This window comes from Ovis aries, chromosome 1, assembly GCF_016772045.2.
Source record: "Ovis aries strain OAR_USU_Benz2616 breed Rambouillet chromosome 1, ARS-UI_Ramb_v3.0, whole genome shotgun sequence".
NCBI classification, from domain to species: Eukaryota; Metazoa; Chordata; class Mammalia; order Artiodactyla; family Bovidae; genus Ovis; species Ovis aries.
In genome coordinates this window covers 147,337,684-147,359,324 of record NC_056054.1, presented here as the reverse complement: position 1 = coordinate 147,359,324, position 21,641 = coordinate 147,337,684, and the positions used below count along the sequence as shown (strand labels likewise).

At 35.6% G+C, this 21,641-nt stretch overlaps 1 protein-coding gene and 1 non-coding gene across 17 annotated transcripts in view; one reads left to right on the top strand and one right to left on the bottom strand.

Annotated features, from left to right (window-relative positions):
* ROBO1 (roundabout guidance receptor 1) overlaps positions 1 to 21,641 on the top strand; it is a 1,286,018-nt gene that overhangs the window by 928,554 nt on the left and 335,823 nt on the right. For all 16 annotated transcript variants that reach the window (XM_060416459.1, XM_060416456.1, XM_060416445.1 and 13 more), the window contains one exon: positions 8 to 334. In XM_060416459.1, the coding sequence (XP_060272442.1) occupies positions 8 to 334 (327 nt within the window). The remainder of the gene's footprint in view (positions 1 to 7; positions 335 to 21,641) is intronic.
* TRNAC-ACA (transfer RNA cysteine (anticodon ACA)) lies at positions 7,447 to 7,518 on the bottom strand. Its single transcript has one exon. It is a non-coding gene; the product is annotated as a tRNA-Cys (tRNA).

Below are 21,641 nucleotides of genomic sequence, written 5' to 3'. Positions count from 1 at the left end.
TCTGCAGGCTCCCGTCTTCGTCAGGAAGATTTTCCACCTCGCATTGTTGAACACCCGTCAGATCTAATTGTCTCAAAAGGAGAACCTGCAACTTTGAACTGCAAAGCTGAAGGTCGCCCCACACCCACCATCGAATGGTACAAAGGTGGGGAGAGAGTGGAGACAGACAAAGATGACCCTCGCTCACACCGAATGTTGCTGCCAAGTGGATCTTTATTTTTCTTACGTATAGTGCATGGACGAAAAAGTAGGCCTGATGAAGGGGTCTACGTCTGTGTAGCAAGGAATTACCTCGGAGAGGCTGTGAGTCACAATGCATCGCTGGAGGTAGCCAGTAAGTAAAATGGGCTTTTAGTGTTGGGGAGTGTGTGGCCTGTGAGTTGGTGGAGGGGTGGCAGTGTGGGATCATTTACCTTGTTCATGATAAGAAAAAATTAAATGTGTATCACAGGCTTTACCTGAGGAAGATCGGTAGCTTTCTATGTGTAATCATCCACTATTTATTTGAATTTTTTGAACTTCTCATCCTAGCTGGTTATTCAAGCTAAATTGGGATTCATACATAGTTGTGAACTGTTTGACCTAATTTTTTTTAAATTTAAGAACATTTTTATTTTATAATGGACTATGAGTTGACTTATAGTATTGTGTTATTTTCCGGTGTACAGCGAAGTGATTCAGTTATACATATATCTATTCTTTTTCAAATTCTTTTCTGCTTTAGGTTTTTTATAGTATTGAGCAAATGTTCTTGTGTTGTGTTTTACCTTTTGGAGCCATTTTCTATTGAAGATGCTCACTGAAACTGATTTATTCCCTTCCGTTGTTCCTTTTAAATATATAGAGTATGGGGATGGAAGAAGAATACTGTAAGGTATTTTTCGTTTGTCTTCATTAGGAGAAATACTTTCAGCTGGTAGTGGAAGTTATGGTTTTAAACGGTTTCCAGTTGTCAGAACTATATTATACTTTGGGTAAAGCTAAATCTAGAGAAATGTATATATATGCCTCATACTTTCTCATCTTTGCTACACTGTAGTGCATCCTGAGAAGAAAACATGTGTTGGGAATCCTTGGGTGGTTGATGGTTCAGTATATTTATACCGATAAAAAAAGCCACTCATTTGAAATTACCTCAAGAAGAATTTGGTTAACTAATGATTCAGTTGTTATAGCTAGAGTCTAGATGTGTAATGTATTGTATTTGAATTAATAGCCAGGACATGGAAACAACCTAGATGTCCATCAGCAGACGAATGGATAAGAAAGCTGTGGTACATATACACAATGGAGTATTACTCAGCCGTTAAAAGAATTCATTTGAATCAGTTCTGATGAGATGGATGAAACTGGAGCCGATTATACAGAGTGAAGTAAGCCAGAAAGAAAAACACCAATACAGTATACTAACACATATATATGGAATTTAGGAAGATGGCAATGACGACCCTGTATGCAAGACAGGGAAAGAGACACAGATGTGTATAACGGACTCTTGGACACAGAGGGAGAGGGAGAGGGTGGGATGATTTGGGAGAATGACATTCTAACATGTATACTATCATGTGAATTGAATCGCCAGTCTATGTCTGAAGCAGGATGCAGCATGCTTGGGGCTGGTGCATGGGGATGACCCAGAAAGATGTTATGGGGAGGGAGGTGGGAGGGGGGTTCATGTTTGGGAATGCATGTAAGAATTAAAGATTTTAAAATTTAAAAATAAAAACTAAAAAAAAAAAAAAAAAAAAAAAAAAAAAAAAAGAATCAGGCTTTTCTTATTTTCAATAAGCATTCAAGAGTCAGAAATTTTCATTCCCTTGAAAGAATCCTGTGGAGTATATGTATATATGACAGAAATTGAGAATTGTATAGGAATTAGAGAGACAAATGAAATTTAGATTTAATTCACTTTAAATTTTACTATAACCATTTATGAAACTGTATAGGTAACTATGTCTATTTTTATATATAATGTTTTCTGAGGTGATTGATATTTTAATATAATGGGCTTCCATTGTGGCTCAGCTGGTAAAGAATCTGTCATCAATGCAGAAGACCTGGGTTCGATCCCTGGGTTGGGAACATCCCCTGGAGAAGGCAAAGGCTACTCATTCCAGTATTCTGTCCTGGAGAATTCCATGGACTGTATAGTCACAAAGAGTCAGACATGACTGAGTGACTTTCACTTTCACTTTCTTTCATGTTCAAAATTCTAGTTATGTAATCAGTTTTCATAATTTTTAACATTACATTCAACATTCAACTAGAACATGACTATATAGAATCACAGATAATTATGAAATTGTAAACATAGAAAGTGATTTACAGACAGATTATTACAACTCAATCATATTATTAATGTGGACTCAGTCCCAAAATCTTAGATCACTTGATTCACACTCACAGAGCCATGCAATACTGAATACTTGAGACAGAAAGCCAAAGATATCTTATATGAGCATAAAACTTAATTAGATAGAATAAAAATCACTTAATCATTTAAAACTATATCAAAACTAGACACTCACATTTTTAAAACATTTACTTGAAATCCAAGTTTATATTTCTCTATTTGAAGTTAACTGATAATTAACTTAACTGTACTTTCTCTTATTGCCTTGATTCTCAGGGTAGGTCTTAGAGTTAAATCAGTGATATGTAGAAAAGCTGGAATCACAACAGATAGTTTTCTTTTTCTTTGTATGTTTATTGTTTAAACCCAACTTTAAATGTAGCACAAGCAGAAGAATTTAAAGGTTCAGCTTATTTATAAGAAGACATATGTTTTGCCAAAGACATCTTTTAAACTTACATTAACACTTTTCTAACTCTTGACACCATTATATTTAAGAATAATTATTTTCTGTGAAGATAAGTATAAGTTAATATTTGAGAGCAAATTTAAATCAAGAAAGATAATGTCGGCCTAAATAACCTAGGCCAACTCTTGTATGTAGTACCTAAGGAACTAAAGACCAGGAGGGAAATCAGTGATTGTAAATTCTCTGGAATTATAATTCTTTATAAGAAATATGTAGCAATAGAAATATCGAAGATCATCTGATGTTTCTGTGTTATTATCTACTCTCCTTGCATTTTTGTCATTGTGAGAAGTTTTTTAAAAGTTGATAGACTTGAATTGAGTGCCTAAATGCTTACCCTCTATATCTTCCTTTTCAAAACACCTCTGGTTTTACCTTAGATGATCAAGATATCCTTAATGCATTGGGATTTAGAGACCTGTCTGTTTTAATCTGGCTTTTGTGCAGTTATTTTAAAAGGTACTGTTAGTTTCCAGTTAAGTTCTTTTCCTAACTTAGACATTCCACAACCGTGAGAGTCCATTATGGGAAAAGTTCTTGCAGTCTCAGTCAACAAATATACGATCATGAAATTGAAACCAGACAGAAGATCATTATATAACTTTTACCAGTGAAATATTCTAATACACAGTCCCTTAATGCATAGTTCACAAATCTTAGTGGGATAGTCCTGACACATTCCAAAATGTTTTTAAGCTCCAGAGGAAAAAAAAATTATAATTTACTGAATAAAATTTAATGAAACTACTCTAAAAAATACGATCGCATTCATTAACAATTCATATAGTTGGGAAGGGGAAAGTATATAGATATTATACATTTACCAAATATAGTTTGGTATTAATGAGGATGGTATAATAATAAGGATCCATATTAGTGATAATAATTATTTGAAAAGCTTAAGTAGTATTTGCTTCCAATAATTTTTATACTAGTTAAATTGCAAAAATTAAAAGGATTTTTTTGTTTAGATAAATTGTGTTGTTTGGACTGTAAGTTACATGGGAAACATTAACTTCTTTGTAGTTAAAATTTTTTAAAAAAATCATGGTTCAGTACACTACAAATAGACGTGTAGTAATTTAATTCACATATATTTCAGTTATTTATTTTAGCCAATGGTTACTGCTCATTCACCATTTTAACGTATGTTTGCATTGTAAAATCAAAACTAGCCTTTTGTATGTTACATAAGTATCAGACAAGAGGGTAGACAGGGAAACATGGGTCATATTTGCTGTAGGTTAAATCTATAAAGCACTATTATAGCTTGTTTTTATTATTTCCTGGAGAGTATTATTATTTTTTTATATTTTCTTAGATTAGACACCAGAAGTTCAGTAAGAGCTATTCTTTCTCCTAAAGGCTCAGACACAGGAAGACAAAGATTGCATCTAATTTCTTAGTGATTCTATTAGCCCAAATTAATAGCATTAACAAAAGTGTCTTGAGGCAACACTGGTTTCACAGCACAGTTGTTGGTAATGTCTTTAAAAACATTTATCTGTGTTTTATTTGCCTTTAAACCAAGTTTTACAGCTGTAACAACTGGAGTGCTTGGTTCCTAACAATTGTTAATCTCTCAAACAATGGGGAAAATGGTATGGAATATCATTTCAAACTTTTATTTTTGTATAGAAATAATAATATTCTTGTCTTTCATGTTTTTAATATTTATTTAAATTTAAATAATACACCAAGAGGATTATATTTATTGGTTATTTTTAGGATTAGTTATTTTTGTTTTCATTTAAATCCAATTATATTCAAGTTTGGTTTCCCAGGTGGCACAGTGGTAAAGAATCCACCTGCCAACCCAGGAGATGTGGGTTGGATCCCTGAGTTGAGAAGATAGATCCTGGGTTGGGAAAATAGATCCCTTGGAGGAGGAAATGGCAACCCTCTCCTGTATTCTTGCCTGGGAAATCCCATGGACAGAGGAGCCTGGTGGGCTACAGTCCATAGGGTCCCAAAGAGTTGGACACAACTGAGCTACGAACACGCACATATAACAAAGCTGGACCCAGTGAAAAGCACTGACCAATCTTTAAGTGATGATCTTTGCTATGTGGTAAAAGTTGTATTCTTGTTCTTGAAAAATCAATTTTGATGCAATTAAATTTATCTCACACAATTATAAATTCTAAGAATTGGAATGCTAAGAAATATATGGCAGTCCTTACACCTAGAGTTTCCATCCATCTTTGGAAGCTTATCTCTCTAAAGGTAAAATCATTTTTAATTACAGATACATTTTAAAATTATTATTTTTCTTTATAAGCCAAGAATGATATATCTTTTTTTTTAAGAATGATATATCTTTTTTTTTAAGAATGATATATCTTGATGAGGACTTTAATTTGTAAATTTAAAATATATTTCTTTTTCTAAGGTTTATAAAAGCTCACTGTTTATCTAATTCAGTTTTGAACTGAACTTTTAAAAATTAGTCTTGCAAGTAATATTTCTTATTTGTTTTGAACTAGCTTTATTTGATAGTCTACTGAATGTTTAGAAAATTTTATGGGTATGTTCTTTAATGCCCAACATTACCTAATTATTAAATACTGAGTTATTAAATTTAGTTCATCTTATGCCTGGCATAAATTGATAGCACAGTTTTTTGACACTTATATTAATAAGTAACTCAATCTTGGGTAATTGCATTGAATTTTAGGGAAAGTTAATTTGAACCTTGACCCTCATGCTTTCGATTGCAGAACATGTCTCTCTATGTCATCTGCTAAGCAGTGCATAGTCAGCATATGGCTATTTGTTTCCTCTGTAAACTGTCTTCTCCTGAGGAAGAGAAATCCCTTCAGGCTAGGCAGTCATCTGCTGGCTGTCTTAGCAGCAAAACACAGAACTGTCTTTCCAGAAAAAAATAATTTTGTACAATTAATCAGAGAGTAAGTCTTTCCCGATTTTATTAACTCGGATGCTTTTTAATGGTAATTACCTTGAAGTAGAATGTTTATATTTTAAAGGAATATTTTCCCACTACTGTCAATATATTGTGATCTTTCCTCGATATTGTTATTAAACAATGCTTCTTAAAGTGATTTAGGATTTGATTTCTCTGATTTTCCTTATTTGGATAAAATGAGAAAGCGTACTGACCATGTATGCTAAGAGCCAGGCATTAAACGGTAAAACATATTTTACTGGTAAAATATGTTTCTAAAATCTGAGCATGGAAGATGGAAGGATTATTCCTTTAGGTGAAATGGTTCAGATAAGCAGATAAAATCAGAATATGCCATCAAATTTAAAATACTGTTTGATTAATTGATGATTGAGTATGCATCCAGTCAAGCTAACCCCTGTTATGGTCAGACACTAGTTTTTCATTGAATATATATGTGCACACACACGTGTTTTGTTCCCTGAAAGACTTCTCTTTGAAATTGAGCTAGTTCTATATTGCATCTTTGAAAATATTTCTTGTCTCCTCTACTTAATCTGTATCTTTTTAAGCAACTTTGCAGTTACATTCTTTGATCAGATTGTAAAATTTATATACATATATATATATGATTTTTCTTTTTAGTATTCAAAGGAAAAATGTTAAAGACTCATTTAGTTTAGTGATTTTAAAATATCTTTCCACCTTCTTGTACACTTACTTTCTAAAATACACTGACTTTTGTTGCAAAATTCACATATGATTAAATGAAATTATGCATATGCAGTATGTAGCACAGTGTGAATGGCGCATAATAATAAATCGTAAATCTAATTGTCAGTCTGTTTCACTACTTTTTTTTCTTTTCCTGTATTGTGGTCAGACACTAGCGTCATTTATACAGAGGGGGTCTAAATGTTTTTATATCAAAAATGGACTGATTCCATTTTGACTTTGAAGATTTTTGTGCTTATATAATAAAACAAATAAAATGTTTCAGTAATTGAATTTTCTTGAATTAATTTCTGGTTAAGTACAGAACATATGGAGTATATTAAATTCCATCTTGAGTTGAATTCCTGGTAGGAGAGATTTACCCTTACCTTTAATTAGCATTGCTAATGCTAGACATGCAAATAGTTTGACTTAAATAATTTTTTATTGTAGATAGGGGCTAATGAAACAATTCATTTTGTAACTTTTACAGTTAGGAGAACATTAAATTATTCTTTTTGAATTCACATATTTTTTCACTTAAGTAGGGAAGCAGTATTGCTAAGTTCTGTAATATAATTATATTTACTAACAACTTGAGTTTTACCACCAATAGATAATAATCGTTCGCTGTTGCCATTCTTAGTTAGTTCAGGCTGCTTTAAGAATGCTGAGTACCATGTACTTACTGAACAAACATTTGTTTCTCACAGTTCTAGAAGTTTGGAAGTTGAAGGGCAGGGTGCCAGCATGGTCAGGTTCTGGTGAGACTTCGCTTCCTGATGAAGAGAAAGTTCTGGTTTCTATCCCTTTATAAGCCCTCCAGTACCATCTCGGGGGCTCCATGCCTATAAATTCATTCCATCCTGAGTGAGTGAGTGAAGTCGCTCAGTTGTGTCCGACCCTTTACGATCCCATGGACTGTAGCCTACCAGGCTCCTCTGTCCATGGGATTTTCCAGGCAATAGTACTGGAGTGGATTGCCATTTCCTTCTCCAGGGGATCTTCCCAACCCAGGGATTGAACCTGGGTCTCCCGCATTGTAGGCAGACGCTTTACCATCTGAGCCACCAGGGAAGTCCTTCCCAAATATTCCTCAAATATCATCATATTGGGGATTAAGATTTCAATATACACATTTGAGTGGAGTGGAGGGAAGAAGGAATACACAAACATTCTGACCATAGCTGTCTTTAAAAGCAATTATTTGGAGATTTGATTTTATTATTTATTTACTTATTTATTCTGTGGCATCAGCTCTTGGGGCATGCAGGATCTTCACTGTAGTATATGGGATCTAGTTCCCAGCCTAGGGATTGAACTTGGGCCCCTGTATTGAGAGCACAGAATCTTAGCCTTTGGACCACCATGAAAGTCCCATTTGGAGATTTTAAACTTGGATTTGCAGCTATTTTATCATTTTAAGTAACTGAGAAATAAAAATCAGGAAACCAAGGAGAAAAATCACATAATCTCAATGATGTAAATAGTAAGCCCATCAGACCAAATGTTGCATCCAAATATCAGGTTTAAATTGTGTAAGGAATTGAGGATAGAAACATTTTGTCTTCAAGTAAATATAGTGTGGATTTTATGTTTGTTGAGATAAGTAAGCACAGCATCTTTTCATTAGGAGGAGACAGCTTTCATTTTCTTTGAAATTAGATAAAAATTCTTTCTCCTTTTCTTGTTTTTGGTTTATCTTTGCAAAGAGTATTTAGTATAAAGTGTAAAAGCAGAAACCCGTACTCCATCACCCATGTGAGAGATGACAGTGACAGTGAACAGAAAGAGAAGGTTTGAGTTCTAGTGGAATTTTAGTTGAAAAGGACAAAATCCATTGGCCATTTGAATGTGGGTGTTAGAGGAGGTAGCTGTCAGAGAATGTACTATTTAATCATAAATAACCAACAGGTGATGTTCTGTTTGTTAGTTAAACAAATCACAGGCTATAGGCATGTGTTCAGTTGATTTCTCAGGCAAACTTTTATTGTTTTTTCTTTGGCTCACAAATCTGTTATATTTAATCTTTAGCAAATTTGTAGAAATATCTTAGGGTGTGGACATGTTATACATTGTCTTTCTTTTACTCCCAGTCTCAGGTTAGAGAATATGATTAGTAAGTTTATAAAGGTCATTTTTAAATAACTTAAAATTATCTTTTATTTCTAAATAATGGAACTAATATATGTTCTTTGGAGAACATGCTTGCCCTTTTAAAATACATGTTTTTGTAATATCATTTGCCCAGAGTTAACCACTGCTGAAAGTTGGGTGGATATCCTTATAGATATCGTAACATCACTATGTGTTCTCTAGGGAAACCTATTTACTATTCAATTAATATTCAGTCTTTTCTTAGATGGCAAAAAAAAAAAAAAGAGGAAAGCATTAGCTATGTTGGAACATATCACTGTGTCATAAAGACTAAATGGAAGAATTTAGCTCTCTGGATTGGATGCGGCAAAACAGCTTCCATCTGATGAATATTACTATATACACCATCCTGGACCAGTTTCAATCCAGTAATCTTGGGGTTAAAGGTTACATATTTCATCACCAGTCTCATGAGCCATTCCTTTTATTTTCTCAAAAAGTAGCTGGCGTTTATATATGCTGAAAAGTACTAAGATGATTATTTCAACACTATTTGATGCTTAAATATAAAGTCTCTTGAGGCTTTCAGGAAATCAATTCAGTATTTACTTATTTATGGGAAATCCTTGGCAGTGACTCATATCAACAATGCTGTCTTTAAAAAAATAATAAAATAACCAGTTAGATCTGGTTATCTCTTAAAATCTTTTCATCATATCACTGCTCCTTGTCATGCTCCTATTACTTATGATTTCAATGTTAAACATCTTTCCCACATACACAGACTAACATGTTAATTATTTGTATTTATTTTAAAGTATTTGCTTCAATGACAAGTTTATTCAATAAAACATACGTATATATGCTTAGTGTAGTTAAGTTTAATTGATACAACATAAATTAACTTAAAACTTTCATTAATTGTCAATTCAAAAAAGATTTTTTTTGTCATGTTAGAATAAAGCCCCATTGAATGTTTTGGGGGCATAAAAGTTCTTCCCTTAGTTACATAATATGGACATTAAAAGTCGGATATTAAATAAAAATATGAAGAATAACAAAACATAGTTTGTCCAAAAAATTGATTTTTCCCAAAATAACTCTATCCAGGCATTCTGCTTAGTTTTTGCTATTCAATGGTAAACAAAAAGGAAAATGGTTTCTGCCTTCATAGAAATGACAATATAGTGGAAAGAGTAGGGTAAGATGACAGAAAATAAGTAACTAACCCTATAAATAATTTTTTCCTTAAAATTGTGACATGTGCCAAGAAGGATTAATGTTAAACCAAGAGCAGAAATACATGTGGATGTTAGCAAGATGCAAAGTAAAAGAAAAGCATCTTAAAGGCCATAAAAAAAGATAAATGGGTATATCTGAGAAAATGAAAGATGGCTAATATGGCCTATGACTAAGGAAAACAGCTAGAGATATGGGCCAGGTCATTCAGGGTCTTGTAACTGGGTTAATGTTTTCGGAGTATATGTTCAGTACAACATTGTTGTGGTTCAGTTGCTAGGTTGTGTCCCACTCTTGGCAAACCCAAGCACTGCAGCATGCCAGGCTTCCCTGTCCTTCACTGTCTCCTTGGTTTTGCTGAAACTCATGTCCTTTGAGTCAGTGATGCCATCCAACCATCTCATCCTCTCTCACTTCTTCTCCTCTTGTCCTCAATCTTTCGCAGCATCATGGTCTTTTCCAGTGAATCTGCTCTTTGCATCAAGTGGCTAAAGTATTGGAGCTTCAGCTTTAGCATCAGTCCTTCCAGTGAATATTCAGGACTTAATTCCTTTAGGATTACCTGGTTTGATCTCCTTGCAGTGCAAGAGACTGTCAATAGTCTTCTCCAATACCACAGTTTGAAAGCATCAATTCTTTGGTGCTCAGCCTTCTTTATGGTCCAAATCTCACATCCCTACATGACTACTGGAAATATAGCTTGGGATATATGGACCTTTGTTGGCAAGTGATGTCTCTGCTTTTTAATACACTGTCGAAGTTTGTCATACCTTTTCTTCCAGGGAGCAAGTGTCCTTGCATTTCGTGGCTGCAGTCACCATCCACATTGATATTGGAGCCCATGAAAATGAAATCTGACACTGTTTCCACTTTTCCCTCATCTATTTGCCATGAAGTGGTGGGACCAGATGCCATGATCTTAGTTTTTTGAATGTTGAGTTTTAAGCCAGTTTTTTCACTCTTCTTTAACTTTTACCAAGAGACTCTTTAGTTGCTCTTCACTTCCTGCCATTCAAGTGGTATCATCTGCATATATGAGGTTATTGATATTTTTCCTGGCAATCTTGATTCCAGCTGTGCTTCATCCAGCCCAGCATTTCTCATGATGTACTCTGCATATAAGTTGAATAAGCAGGGTGACAATATACAGCCTTGACGTACTCCTTTCCCAGTTTGGAGCCAGTCCATTGTTCCATGTCCAGTTCTAACTGTTGCTCTTGTCCTGCATACAGGTTTCTCAGGAGACAGACCATGTGGTCTAGTATTCCCATCTCATTAAGAATATTCCACTGTTCCACTGTGATCCACATAGTCAAAGGCTTTCGTGTAGTCAGTGAAGCAGATTTTTTTTTTTTAAATTCCCTTGCTTTTTCTATGATCCACCATATGTTGGCAATTTGATCTCTGGTTCCTCTCTCTGCCTTTTATAAATTGAGTTTGTACGCCTGAAGTTCTTGGTTTACATACTGCTGAAGCCTAGCTTGAAGGATTTTGAGCATAATGTTGCTATCATGTGAAAAGAGTGCAATTGTATGGTACTGAGTGCCGCAGAAGGTTTTTAAGCAATGGTGGAGGTGACATGATCTGATTTATGTTTTAAAACTTCACTCATGTGATACTTGCTTGCTACATGAGTAGAGAATGGATTGCAGAATGGTTGGGGGAGGTCAGTTAGGAAGCTGTTGCAGTATTACAGACAGGGGAAGATGCCAGTTAGAAATAGACGTAGTAATGGAGGTGAAAAGTGAAGATTAGAATTGTAGATTGAAGACTTGGTTTAACTTCGTAGGGTGAGAGAGTAGAAGTTGAGATTTTATAAGAGATGCAACTGTTGCTGATGGTGAAGTCAAGGTTAAGTCTGTGACCATGAAGATGAGAGTGAAAATTTGGATGGGTTTTGTTAGCTGTGATTGGCTAACAGTGACTCAGTATGCTGCAGCCCATCACATTTTCAAGAAATGACACTTTCCTCTGTACCCTTTGTGGAATGTGTTTCTCTTCCTGTTTCACTGGTCATTCTGTTATAATCAACTCAAGATTTGCCTCCTCTGGAGCCATCTGTGATTCAAGTATTCGTTGACATTCTTGGCCCATTGTTTCAATGATGTGATCTAACATGTAACTTGAAGTGTTTAACATCAGGAAACATCAGAATGCCACTTCAAGAAACAGTCTCATTTCCACTTCTTTGTAAAAGCAAGTGGTTCTTATGATCTTAAACACTGATTTGAAGCCATGGCTCTTAGAATGCAGTCTCAGTATTGTTTCCCTGGGAGTTTTTCTTTCAAGGTTTTGCAATAGTTAATTGCTCTTTTGGGTGATGATATTACTCAGGAAATTTAGTTGACTTCCCCTAGTACAAAAAGTCAAAGGAGTTGTTTAGATTCTAAGATTAAAAGGCAGGAGAAGGGGATGACAGAGGATGAGATAGTTGGATGGCTTCACTGACTCAATGGGCATGAGTTTGAGCAAACTCCGGGAGATGGTGAAGGACAGGGAAGCCTGGTGAGTTGCAGCCCAGTGGGTTGCAAAGAGTTGAACATGACTTAAAGACTGAACAACAACAAAATCTAGAATAGGCTATCAGCAAAGTGACCCACTCTGAGTAAGTCAACCTGTGTTTATATTATAGATAAATATAAATATGAACATAACTGGCTGATAAAAAAAACAAAAGCTTTAAACTTCCTGATTGATAAGGAAACAATTAATATTGATGGTACCTGAGGGGTTTCTCAAGAAACTTAACATATGCAAAACAGGACCTAATCATATTTACTTTTTCTTTCTGGATAGAGGGGACATACACAAAATAATTATTCTCTAAAGTAGAATTAATTGCATTCCTGTACTTTGCCAGTAATCTGTATATGTAAAACTTTTTCAGAGTCTAGTAGATTTTTATTTAATGAAGCAAATTTGATGAGAAATCAAAGGAAAATTACAGCATAGTAATGTTTTACATGTTATGATCTTAGGCGTGGTCTGTGGTTGATGAGATTTTTGTAGAAAAAGTTAGAACAAGATTTCCCCTAGAAATCTGGGTGCTGCAATAACTAGGAATGGATAAGAAAGAAAAGAAAGCCATATGGATGGTAATGCCCCCAACCATTTAGGGGAGGCAGACTCAGGAAGGATGTGGGAAGGATTGGGTCTGCTACAAGCAGCAACTGTAGGTTCCTGCTCAAAATGTGATCCATGGACCAGCAGCATTGGCGTCACCTGGTAGCAAATTAAAGATGCTGAAAGCAGGGCCCTGCTCAGACCACCTGAATCAGACAGTATTACTTAAAGAATATTTTAAGGCAACTCTATGCAAATTCCAATTAGAGAAGCACTGGTGTACATTGTGTGAACTGGAGTTCATAGATCCCCACTCATCCCCTGGAGCTCCAAACACCTTTTGGGAACTTGAGCCCAGTGTGGTTACTTTTGGGCTTCCCTGGTGGCTCAGAAAGTAAAGAATCTGCCTGCAATGCAGGAGACCCAGGTTTGATCCCTGGGTTGGAAAGATCCCCTGGAGAAGAAATGGCTCAGTTCAGTTCAGTTCAATTCAGTCGCTCAGTCGTGTCCGACTCTTTCTGACCCCTTGAACTGCAGCACACCAGGCCTCCCTGTCCATCACCAACTCCCGGAGTTCACTCAGACTCACGTCCATCGAGTCGGTGATGCCATCCAGCCATCTCATCCTCCGTAGTCCCCTTCTCCTCCTGCCCCCAATCCCTCCCAGCATCAGAGTCTTTTCCAATGAGTCAACTTTTCGCATGAGGTGGCCAAAGTACTGGAGTCTCAGCTTTAGCATCATTCCTTCCAAAGAAATCCCAGGGCTGATCTCCTTCAGAATGGACTGGTTGGATCTCCTTGCAGTCCAGGGGACTCTCAAGAATCTTCTCCAACACTACAGTTCAAAAGCATCAATTCCTAGGCACTCTGCTTTCTTCACAGTCCAACTCTCATATCCATACATGACCACTGGGAAAACCATAGCCTTGAGTAGACGGACCTTTGTTGGCAAAGTAATGTCTCTGCTTTTGAATATGCTATCTAGGTTGGTCATAACTTTTCTTCCAAGGAGTAAGCGTCTTTTAATTTCATGGCTGCAATCACCATCTGCAGTGATTTTGGAGCCCCCCCCGCCCCAAATAAAGTCTGACACTGTTTCCACTGTTTCCCCGTCTATTTCCCATGGGTACTAGGGTAGAAGAGCAGAGAAATCCATTTGCCTGGATGAATAAGGAAAAAATGGTTTCCTCCATATGAGTATTTACAGATAGTGGAATGTTAAGCAGAGAAGAAGATACTCAAACCTTTATTAATATCATACCATTTTTATCGAGAAAGGTAATATGTGAAATGTATCCTAGATGTTTCTAAGTGAATTCATGGAAGGCTGATCCATAAGTGAAATTCCAGATTCCTTACTTCACTTTTCTAGACTGAAAACAGTAAAATAAACCAAACTACATTTTATTAATAAGAATGCAATTGTGCTGGAAGGGTCATTTGGAAATCATTTAGTCTGTCCTTCTGACTTTTAGTTGAAATTACCTGAAGATCATTTGTTATATTAAAAGAGATTCAGAACCAAAGATTATCTCTCCCCGCTCATCAGTATCCTTTATATGCATCAGCATATGTTAACACAAAGTTATTACTTGAATTTACTTAAGTTCTGCAGCATGACTTTCTTTTCATCTTGCATGGTAAATGATAACAGAAAAGCCATTTTAAAATTACAGCAGCTCTTATGTTTGAAGATCATTATTAAGTGGTACCTAATTTTTCCTTCTAATCAAAGCTATGGTTTTTCCAGTAGTCATTTTCACTGAGAGTTGGACTATAAAGAAAGCTGAGCACCGAAGAATTGATGCTTTTGAACTGTGGTGTTGGAGAAGACTCTTGAGAGTCCCTTGGACTGCAAAATCAAATCAGTCAATCCTAAAGGAGATTCCAATGAATATTCAATATTCATTGGAAGGACTGATGCTGAAGCTGAAACTCCAATACTTTGGACACCTGATGTGAAGAGCTGAGTCATTTGAAAAGACCCTAATGCTGGGAAAGATTGAAGGCAGGAGGAGAAGGGGAGGACAGAGGATGAGATGGTTGGATGGCATCACTGACTCGATGAACATGAGTTTGAGTAAGCTCTGGGAGTTGGTGATGGACAGGGAGGCCTGGTGTGCTGTAGTCCATGGGGTCGCAAAGAGTCGGACATGAATGAGCAACTGAACTGAACTGAATTTTTAGTAAAGTGCATCTGATATTTAATTTAGGTTTCTGAGTATAATAAAACAGTTTCTAACCAGTCTCTTAATATCCAAAGTGGAAATTGTAGCTTTAGTAACATTCTCAGTTATGTTGTTTTTAACCCAAGGTTTACGTTGAAGTTTTAATAGAGCTTATGACCTTTTATACTTGTCAAGAGAAATAAAAGTTTATGACCAAGTTATTTAGTATGCCTGAATGGGGACATTTTTAATCTTCTCTAGTGAATGATATAGTAAAACTTAGAGTGAAAGCTAGAAAGTTAAAAATAAAGTGAGAAAAAGCACCCCGGCAAAGGGTTTATATTTTGCCTCAGTATTCTCCATTACCCTGCATCTCTTCAGTAGATAATACTGTACTTTATCTGTACTGAGTCACATTGTTACCCTTTTATTAGATTCTTATGTCAGTCTTGACACTAGAAAATGGATTAGGAGCCTGTGTTTGATGTAGAAGAACATATAGAGCATTTTGATCGTATTATTCAGCACTTGTCATCCTCATCCAAATTATTTCCCTTAGCTCTAAAATAGAAGTGTAGGACAGGTTGTCACCTTATTGAATTGTGTTTAAGGAAATTCTTGGGAAATATGATTGTAATATATTTTCTTTGGGTCCACCTCAAGAAAAAAAGCAGTAGTGAACCAAAATTCCACAGGACAGGAGGAAGTGTTCTATGACCAGTAGATTGAGATTCTGCTGATAGTTACCTTTTCCCCTGTTTCTCTAATCTTTTGTCTAAATAATCAAATCCTAAAACTTGAATGATCTCAGAATTCTGTGATTAGGCTTCCTGACATTCATAAGCAATAAAGTCAATTTTTTTGACTTAGGTCTCTCTGTGGTTTCCCATGACATAGGTTCTTTCTGGACTGTGTGGGTTATGATTCTTCAATCTCATTTAAAATTTTCATCATCAACTCCAGGTGAATAACAGTACATTTCTTATGACCTGTTCTAAGAAGAGTTTGTGTTCTTTTCATATCAGGGGTTCTCTTAGCTATTAGCCCCATGGCTCTTATCCATAGAATGCACTATGGAAACTCTTCATAGTTAGAGGTGATTAAATTTGTCCAGTTAAAATAAATTTTATTCCCTACACATTCAATGAGTGATTACTTAGCATAGCTGTCTGGCTTTGGTGAAGTTACTAAGCCTTTCTATAGTCTAATTCTCTCACCTATAAAGTGGGTATATTATTCTACTTACTTTACAGAGCTTTGGAGAGGATTAAGTTAATATGCATAATGTGCTTAGAACTGTCTGGTGAATAGCAAGCACTATGTGAATGGTAGATTTCGTTGCATGTACTGTTTACTGTGCCAGACACATTATGGAGCTTACTTCTTCCATTCTTATGGTCCCAAAGAATGTATCTCTTGATTTCAGAAAAGGGGATTCTGAAAACCTAATAGCATATATGGGTACATTTAAAAAAAGCTTTTTGTTCCCTGAGGCAGTTATCATATACACAAGTATATTTGAAATCCACAGAAGTATTTGTTAAATGACAAGTATTCTTCATATATCAACAGTATACAGTATGTCTTTATGACAGTGAATATTTGAGGGTTTGTAAAACTATTGTTATTGGGATGGTTAACATTTGAATATTTTATTGTGGCCTTTCTCAAAATACATTCCAGTGAATTATTTCTGTGAGCTGTTATAAAATAATTTGGAAAATACATCTACAAATGCATCTTTTTCTCTATGACCTCCAAATGTTTAAAATATTAATGATGTGAAACACAAGTAGGAGATCTAAATTTTTGTGATTCCCACGTTTAAATGAAGTGTCAAAATATGTTTTCAGAAAAAAATTCTTTTCATAGTAAACATTTTAGATAAATGTTTGTACCACAAATATTTGATACTTTGTGGGAGAATATACAGTTTCAGAAGTGTGTATCTCAGATTCAGGTGTGTGGTCATCTTCATGACCTGATTTTAAGATTATCAGAATAAGCATGTGATATACTATTGCTTCCATTTTGTGACTAGAGATGTTTTCTTCTCCTGTATCAGCATGTCGAAGGCTCTAACAAGGATCCATTCAGTATTCCAAACAAGCAATTTAAATATGGTACTCTACCCAAACTTTGCAAAGAGATGCAGAGCACAGTGTGTGGCCTTCCCTACCCTTCTCTCTCACTAATATCCTGTTACTCTTAATAGCCTTGACCTCAACTTTCTAAACTTTGCCTTCTATTATGGATATAATTTACCCCTACAGCCATTTGACACAGTTGACCTTCTTTGTGAAATATTCTCTTTCCCAGAATTTCATGGCACCCAGCTAGATCAGGATTGTATCCTACTTCATGTAACCGAAATCAGACAATTTAGTCAAATAGGTTTAATTTGATTCTGGAGGACAGCTGCAGAGAGAAAGTATAAAAGTATGATGACTCCAAGGGACCACCAAGAATCCAGTTTCCTTTGATTATTTTCTGTTTTGCCATCCTTAGTATGTAACTTTTTCTTGTGGTTGCAAGGGAGCTTGCGGCACCTCTCAGTGTCACCTCTCTCTGTGCTATCCTTGAAGGAGGAATGTAAAACATCATTAGCCTATTTTTTTTTTTTTAGAAAAATAATAAATTTCCTGGAAGTCTCATCCAACTAGAATTTGATTATATTTCACTCAAATGATGTTCAGTGGCCACCCTTCGTTTCAAAGTTGCATGGAGAGATGTGTTTTTAGTGGGCTCATTTCTTCTCCAAAGAAAATCAGAACTTTTGTTGAAGGAAGAAACAGAGATTGGATATTTAATAGGCAGTTAGCAAGGTCTACCATGCAAATGCTGTGGATTTGCTTCTTATTTATCTGGTTCTTCCTGAAATGTTCATGTTCCAAGAGGATTTTGCTCTGTGGCCTATCCTGGATGACCACGCCTTCCTTCTTGGATTCAGTTGTCAGAGCTGTCCTGTCTCATTCCTGTTCTGTTCTCTCTAGGCAGCCCCTACACGCAGCTCCGTTTGGAGGCCCTGGTCGCACCTCCTGTTCAAGTATCCAGAAAGAGACTCTTCATCTTCCTTTCTCTCCCTGCCTTTCCTCTTATGATTTCCTAACTGTGACAGTGACACCCCCCTGCCATCTATCCAACTGGCCAGATCAGAAACTTGAGACCAATTCCTGCTTCTTTTGTTTCCATCACATCGGTTGATCATCTAGTCTTCCTGATGTTTCTTCCTGGATACCTTTAGAGTTTTCCCACTTATCTCCAGTCCCTTTACTAGTTTTCTAATTAGCATCACCATCATTTCTCACCTCGATAATGGTAATACCTCTTTACAAGTAAAAATCCGATCTTTCTCTCTTGATTGCTCACTCAGAGATTCTCAATAGCTCCTAAAATCTAAATTCTTTAAGATGACTTGCAAGGATCTGTGTGATCCTGGTATGGTAGCCTAGAGTTTATGCTCTCCTACCCCCTTCCCTTTGATCTGCCAAAAGCAATTTATTGCTTCAGAGCCCAGCAGAGTCATGACTTCCTCCAGAGCCTTCTTTTCTGTATACCCCGCTTCTCCCCCCATCTCTTGTATTTCTTGATTACAGCATGTAAGTCCCAGATTGTAATTAAATGTTTACTTGTCTGTGTTTCCCACTTTATTTTAAGCACTGTGTGTAGCTTGTAGCGCCTGTCACTGGTCACAAAGGGTGTGTTTTTACTGAATTTCTTTCAGTAAAAAATTCTATACAATGATCTCTTCCAACTGAAAACCATGGGAAAACATGTTTTCTTTCTTGTATTTGAAGGTGCTAATGTACAATTTGGCATTTTTGTTTTCCCAGTAGAAATGAGAGATTGCATAAATTATCCATATATTTTTTTTTTGTACCTGGTGTGCTTTGAGAATCTTTTTCTTCCTATTTCAGTTTAGTTCAGTTCAGTCGTTCAGTCAAGTCCAACAGTCTTTACCAGCTGAGTCAGCTCTTCGCATCAGGTACCAAAGTATTGGAGTTTCAGCTTCAACATCAGTCCTTCCAATGAACATCCAGGACTGATCTCCTTTAGTATGGACTGGTTGGATCTCCTTGCCATCCAAGGACTCAAGAGTCTTCTCCAACACCATAGTTCAAAAGCATCAATTCTTCGACGCTCAGTTTTCTTTATAGTCCAACTCTCATATCCATACATGACTACTGGAAAAACCATAGCCTTGACTAGACGGACCTTTGAATATGCTGTCTAGATTGGTCATAACTTTCCTTCAAAGGAATAAGCGTCTTTTAATTTCATGGCTGCAGTCACCATCTGCAGTGATTTTGGAGCCCCCCAAAATAAAGTCAGCCACTGTTTCCCCATCTAGTTCCCATGAAGTGATGGGACCAGATGCCATGATCTTCGTTTTCTGAATGTTGAGCTTTAAGCCAACTTTTTCACTCTCCTCTTTCACTTTCATCAAGAGGCTCTTTAGTTCCTCTTCACTTCTGCCATAAGGGTGGTGTCATCTGCATATCTGAGGTTATTGATATTTCTCCCGGCAATCTTGATTCCAGCTTGTGCTTCTTCCAGTCCAGCGTTTCTCATGATGTACTCTGCATATAAGTTAAATAAGCAGGGTGACAATATACAGCGTTGGCATACTCCTTTTCCTATTTGGAACCAGTCTGTTGTTCCATGTCCAGTTCTAACTGTTGCTTCCTGACCTGCACACAAATTTCTCAAGAGGTAAGTCAGGTGGTCTGGTATTTAGGAACAGATAATTTTTTTCTACTGTAGTGATAGGTCAGGTCTATGATTGCATATCTCAGCTAATTTTTTCTGGAAAAAACTTCAAGTATAGCATTAGTTTATTTAGCATGGTATTCTGATCAATATCTTGTACTACAGATTTAATGTCATAAATAGAGTGAAGTTGTTTTTAGAGTTTATACTAATAGAAGATATTATATATGGGTATTCAAAAGAAATATGTATGGATATACATCAACAGTAATAAGCATCATTATCCCTCTAAACTGTTAGATAACTTCACGTTAACATTTATAGGTAAATATATAGTACAAAATTTTATCCCAAAGTTAGTTTTAATAATCAACATTGCTTGAACATCATTTAAAAGGCATAATCACATAGAATTCTTCCCCAAAATATAGAATTCAGATTTTTATCTTATAAATTTTGTTTAAAAATTAGTAAAACCAAAATCATTCACTATAAAATTGTGGATTTTTAAAACATTAATATTATCATAAAATGTAAATAAGCATATTAAGTATTTTAAATAATTTTTTTTTTTTAATTTTTGTCTATGCCCAACCTCATGTGAATTCCGTGTTCCCTGACCAGGGATCAAACCCACACCACCTGCACTGGAAGGTGGAGTCTTATCACTAGACCACTGAGAAAGTGCCTTATGTTTTTAATATTTAAAATATTTTAGAACACTCCTTGTTTGCCTAAAGTTAAACTTGAAATCTGAGACATTGGTAACTATTTCTTTTGACTAACTCAGTTGTGCTGATGAAAACCCTTTTTTTCTAAGCTATCACAGTTAGTTATACATTCTAAGGGAAGGCAGGAAAGAATGTTAATTTGAGTGAAGTGGTTCCAATTTTAAAGGGATTTTATTGAAGCCAGAGAGGATGCATGCAACACACACACACAGACATACATAAATCAAGGAAATCTTTTTATATGTCTTTATGGAATTGGTTAAAGCGCTCCTTTGTTTTTTAATGTTTTAAAGAACACCAGATTCAGATTTTCTTCAGTTTTTTAAAATAGGTTGAAGCATATGATTTATTCATGAAATTTTGGATTGAAAATATATGAACAAAAAAAATATGAATAAAGGAAATCTTCTTCCTCCCCCCTTGCCCTGAAATGCTACAATTACTGTGATGATTAGCTCAATGTTATTATGGATTTTTTTTCTTATAAATAATTTATACTTTAGTTTTCCTTCATCCTGTAAGATGGCAATGCATGAAATTGATTTGGTATAATTGTATCTTTGATTAATATTTTATTTGAAATTATTTTACAGATTCAAGTTTAGATGTAATTATGCCACATTTTAGGATGTCAAGTATATATTAGAAAACTTGAGTATATGAATATACGTATCTTTATTGTTACTCACTGTTTTATTATCCAAAAGCTACCATTTCTTGAGATGTATAATTTTTTATATATATGTATATATAATAAAGCATGTATATATACATACATATATATTTACATATTTTTTTTACTCAGTATCAGAATTGATTAAATTTAGAAGTCATTCCATTGGTTTCCTGAGTTCAGATCATATTTCTATAATTTTACTTCGAGAACATGTAATGGTTATAAATATTTGCCGATTTGAAATATAGGTCACTAATTCCACAGGTCAAGTCCTCTTGAAAGGGACCATTTTTCATCAATTAGTTAACATGTTTGTGGTTATGGAGTTGGTGATCACAGGGAGGCCTGGCGTGCTGCAATTCATGGGGTCGCAAAGAGTCCGACAAGACCGAGCGACTGAACTGAACTGAACTGAGGAACATGGGTAATCAGTTCACAGTGAAAGTGCTTGAACTGCTGATACTCATGTAGATGACAGGGCACAGGACTTCCCTGAAGGATCTATTTCTTAGTCAG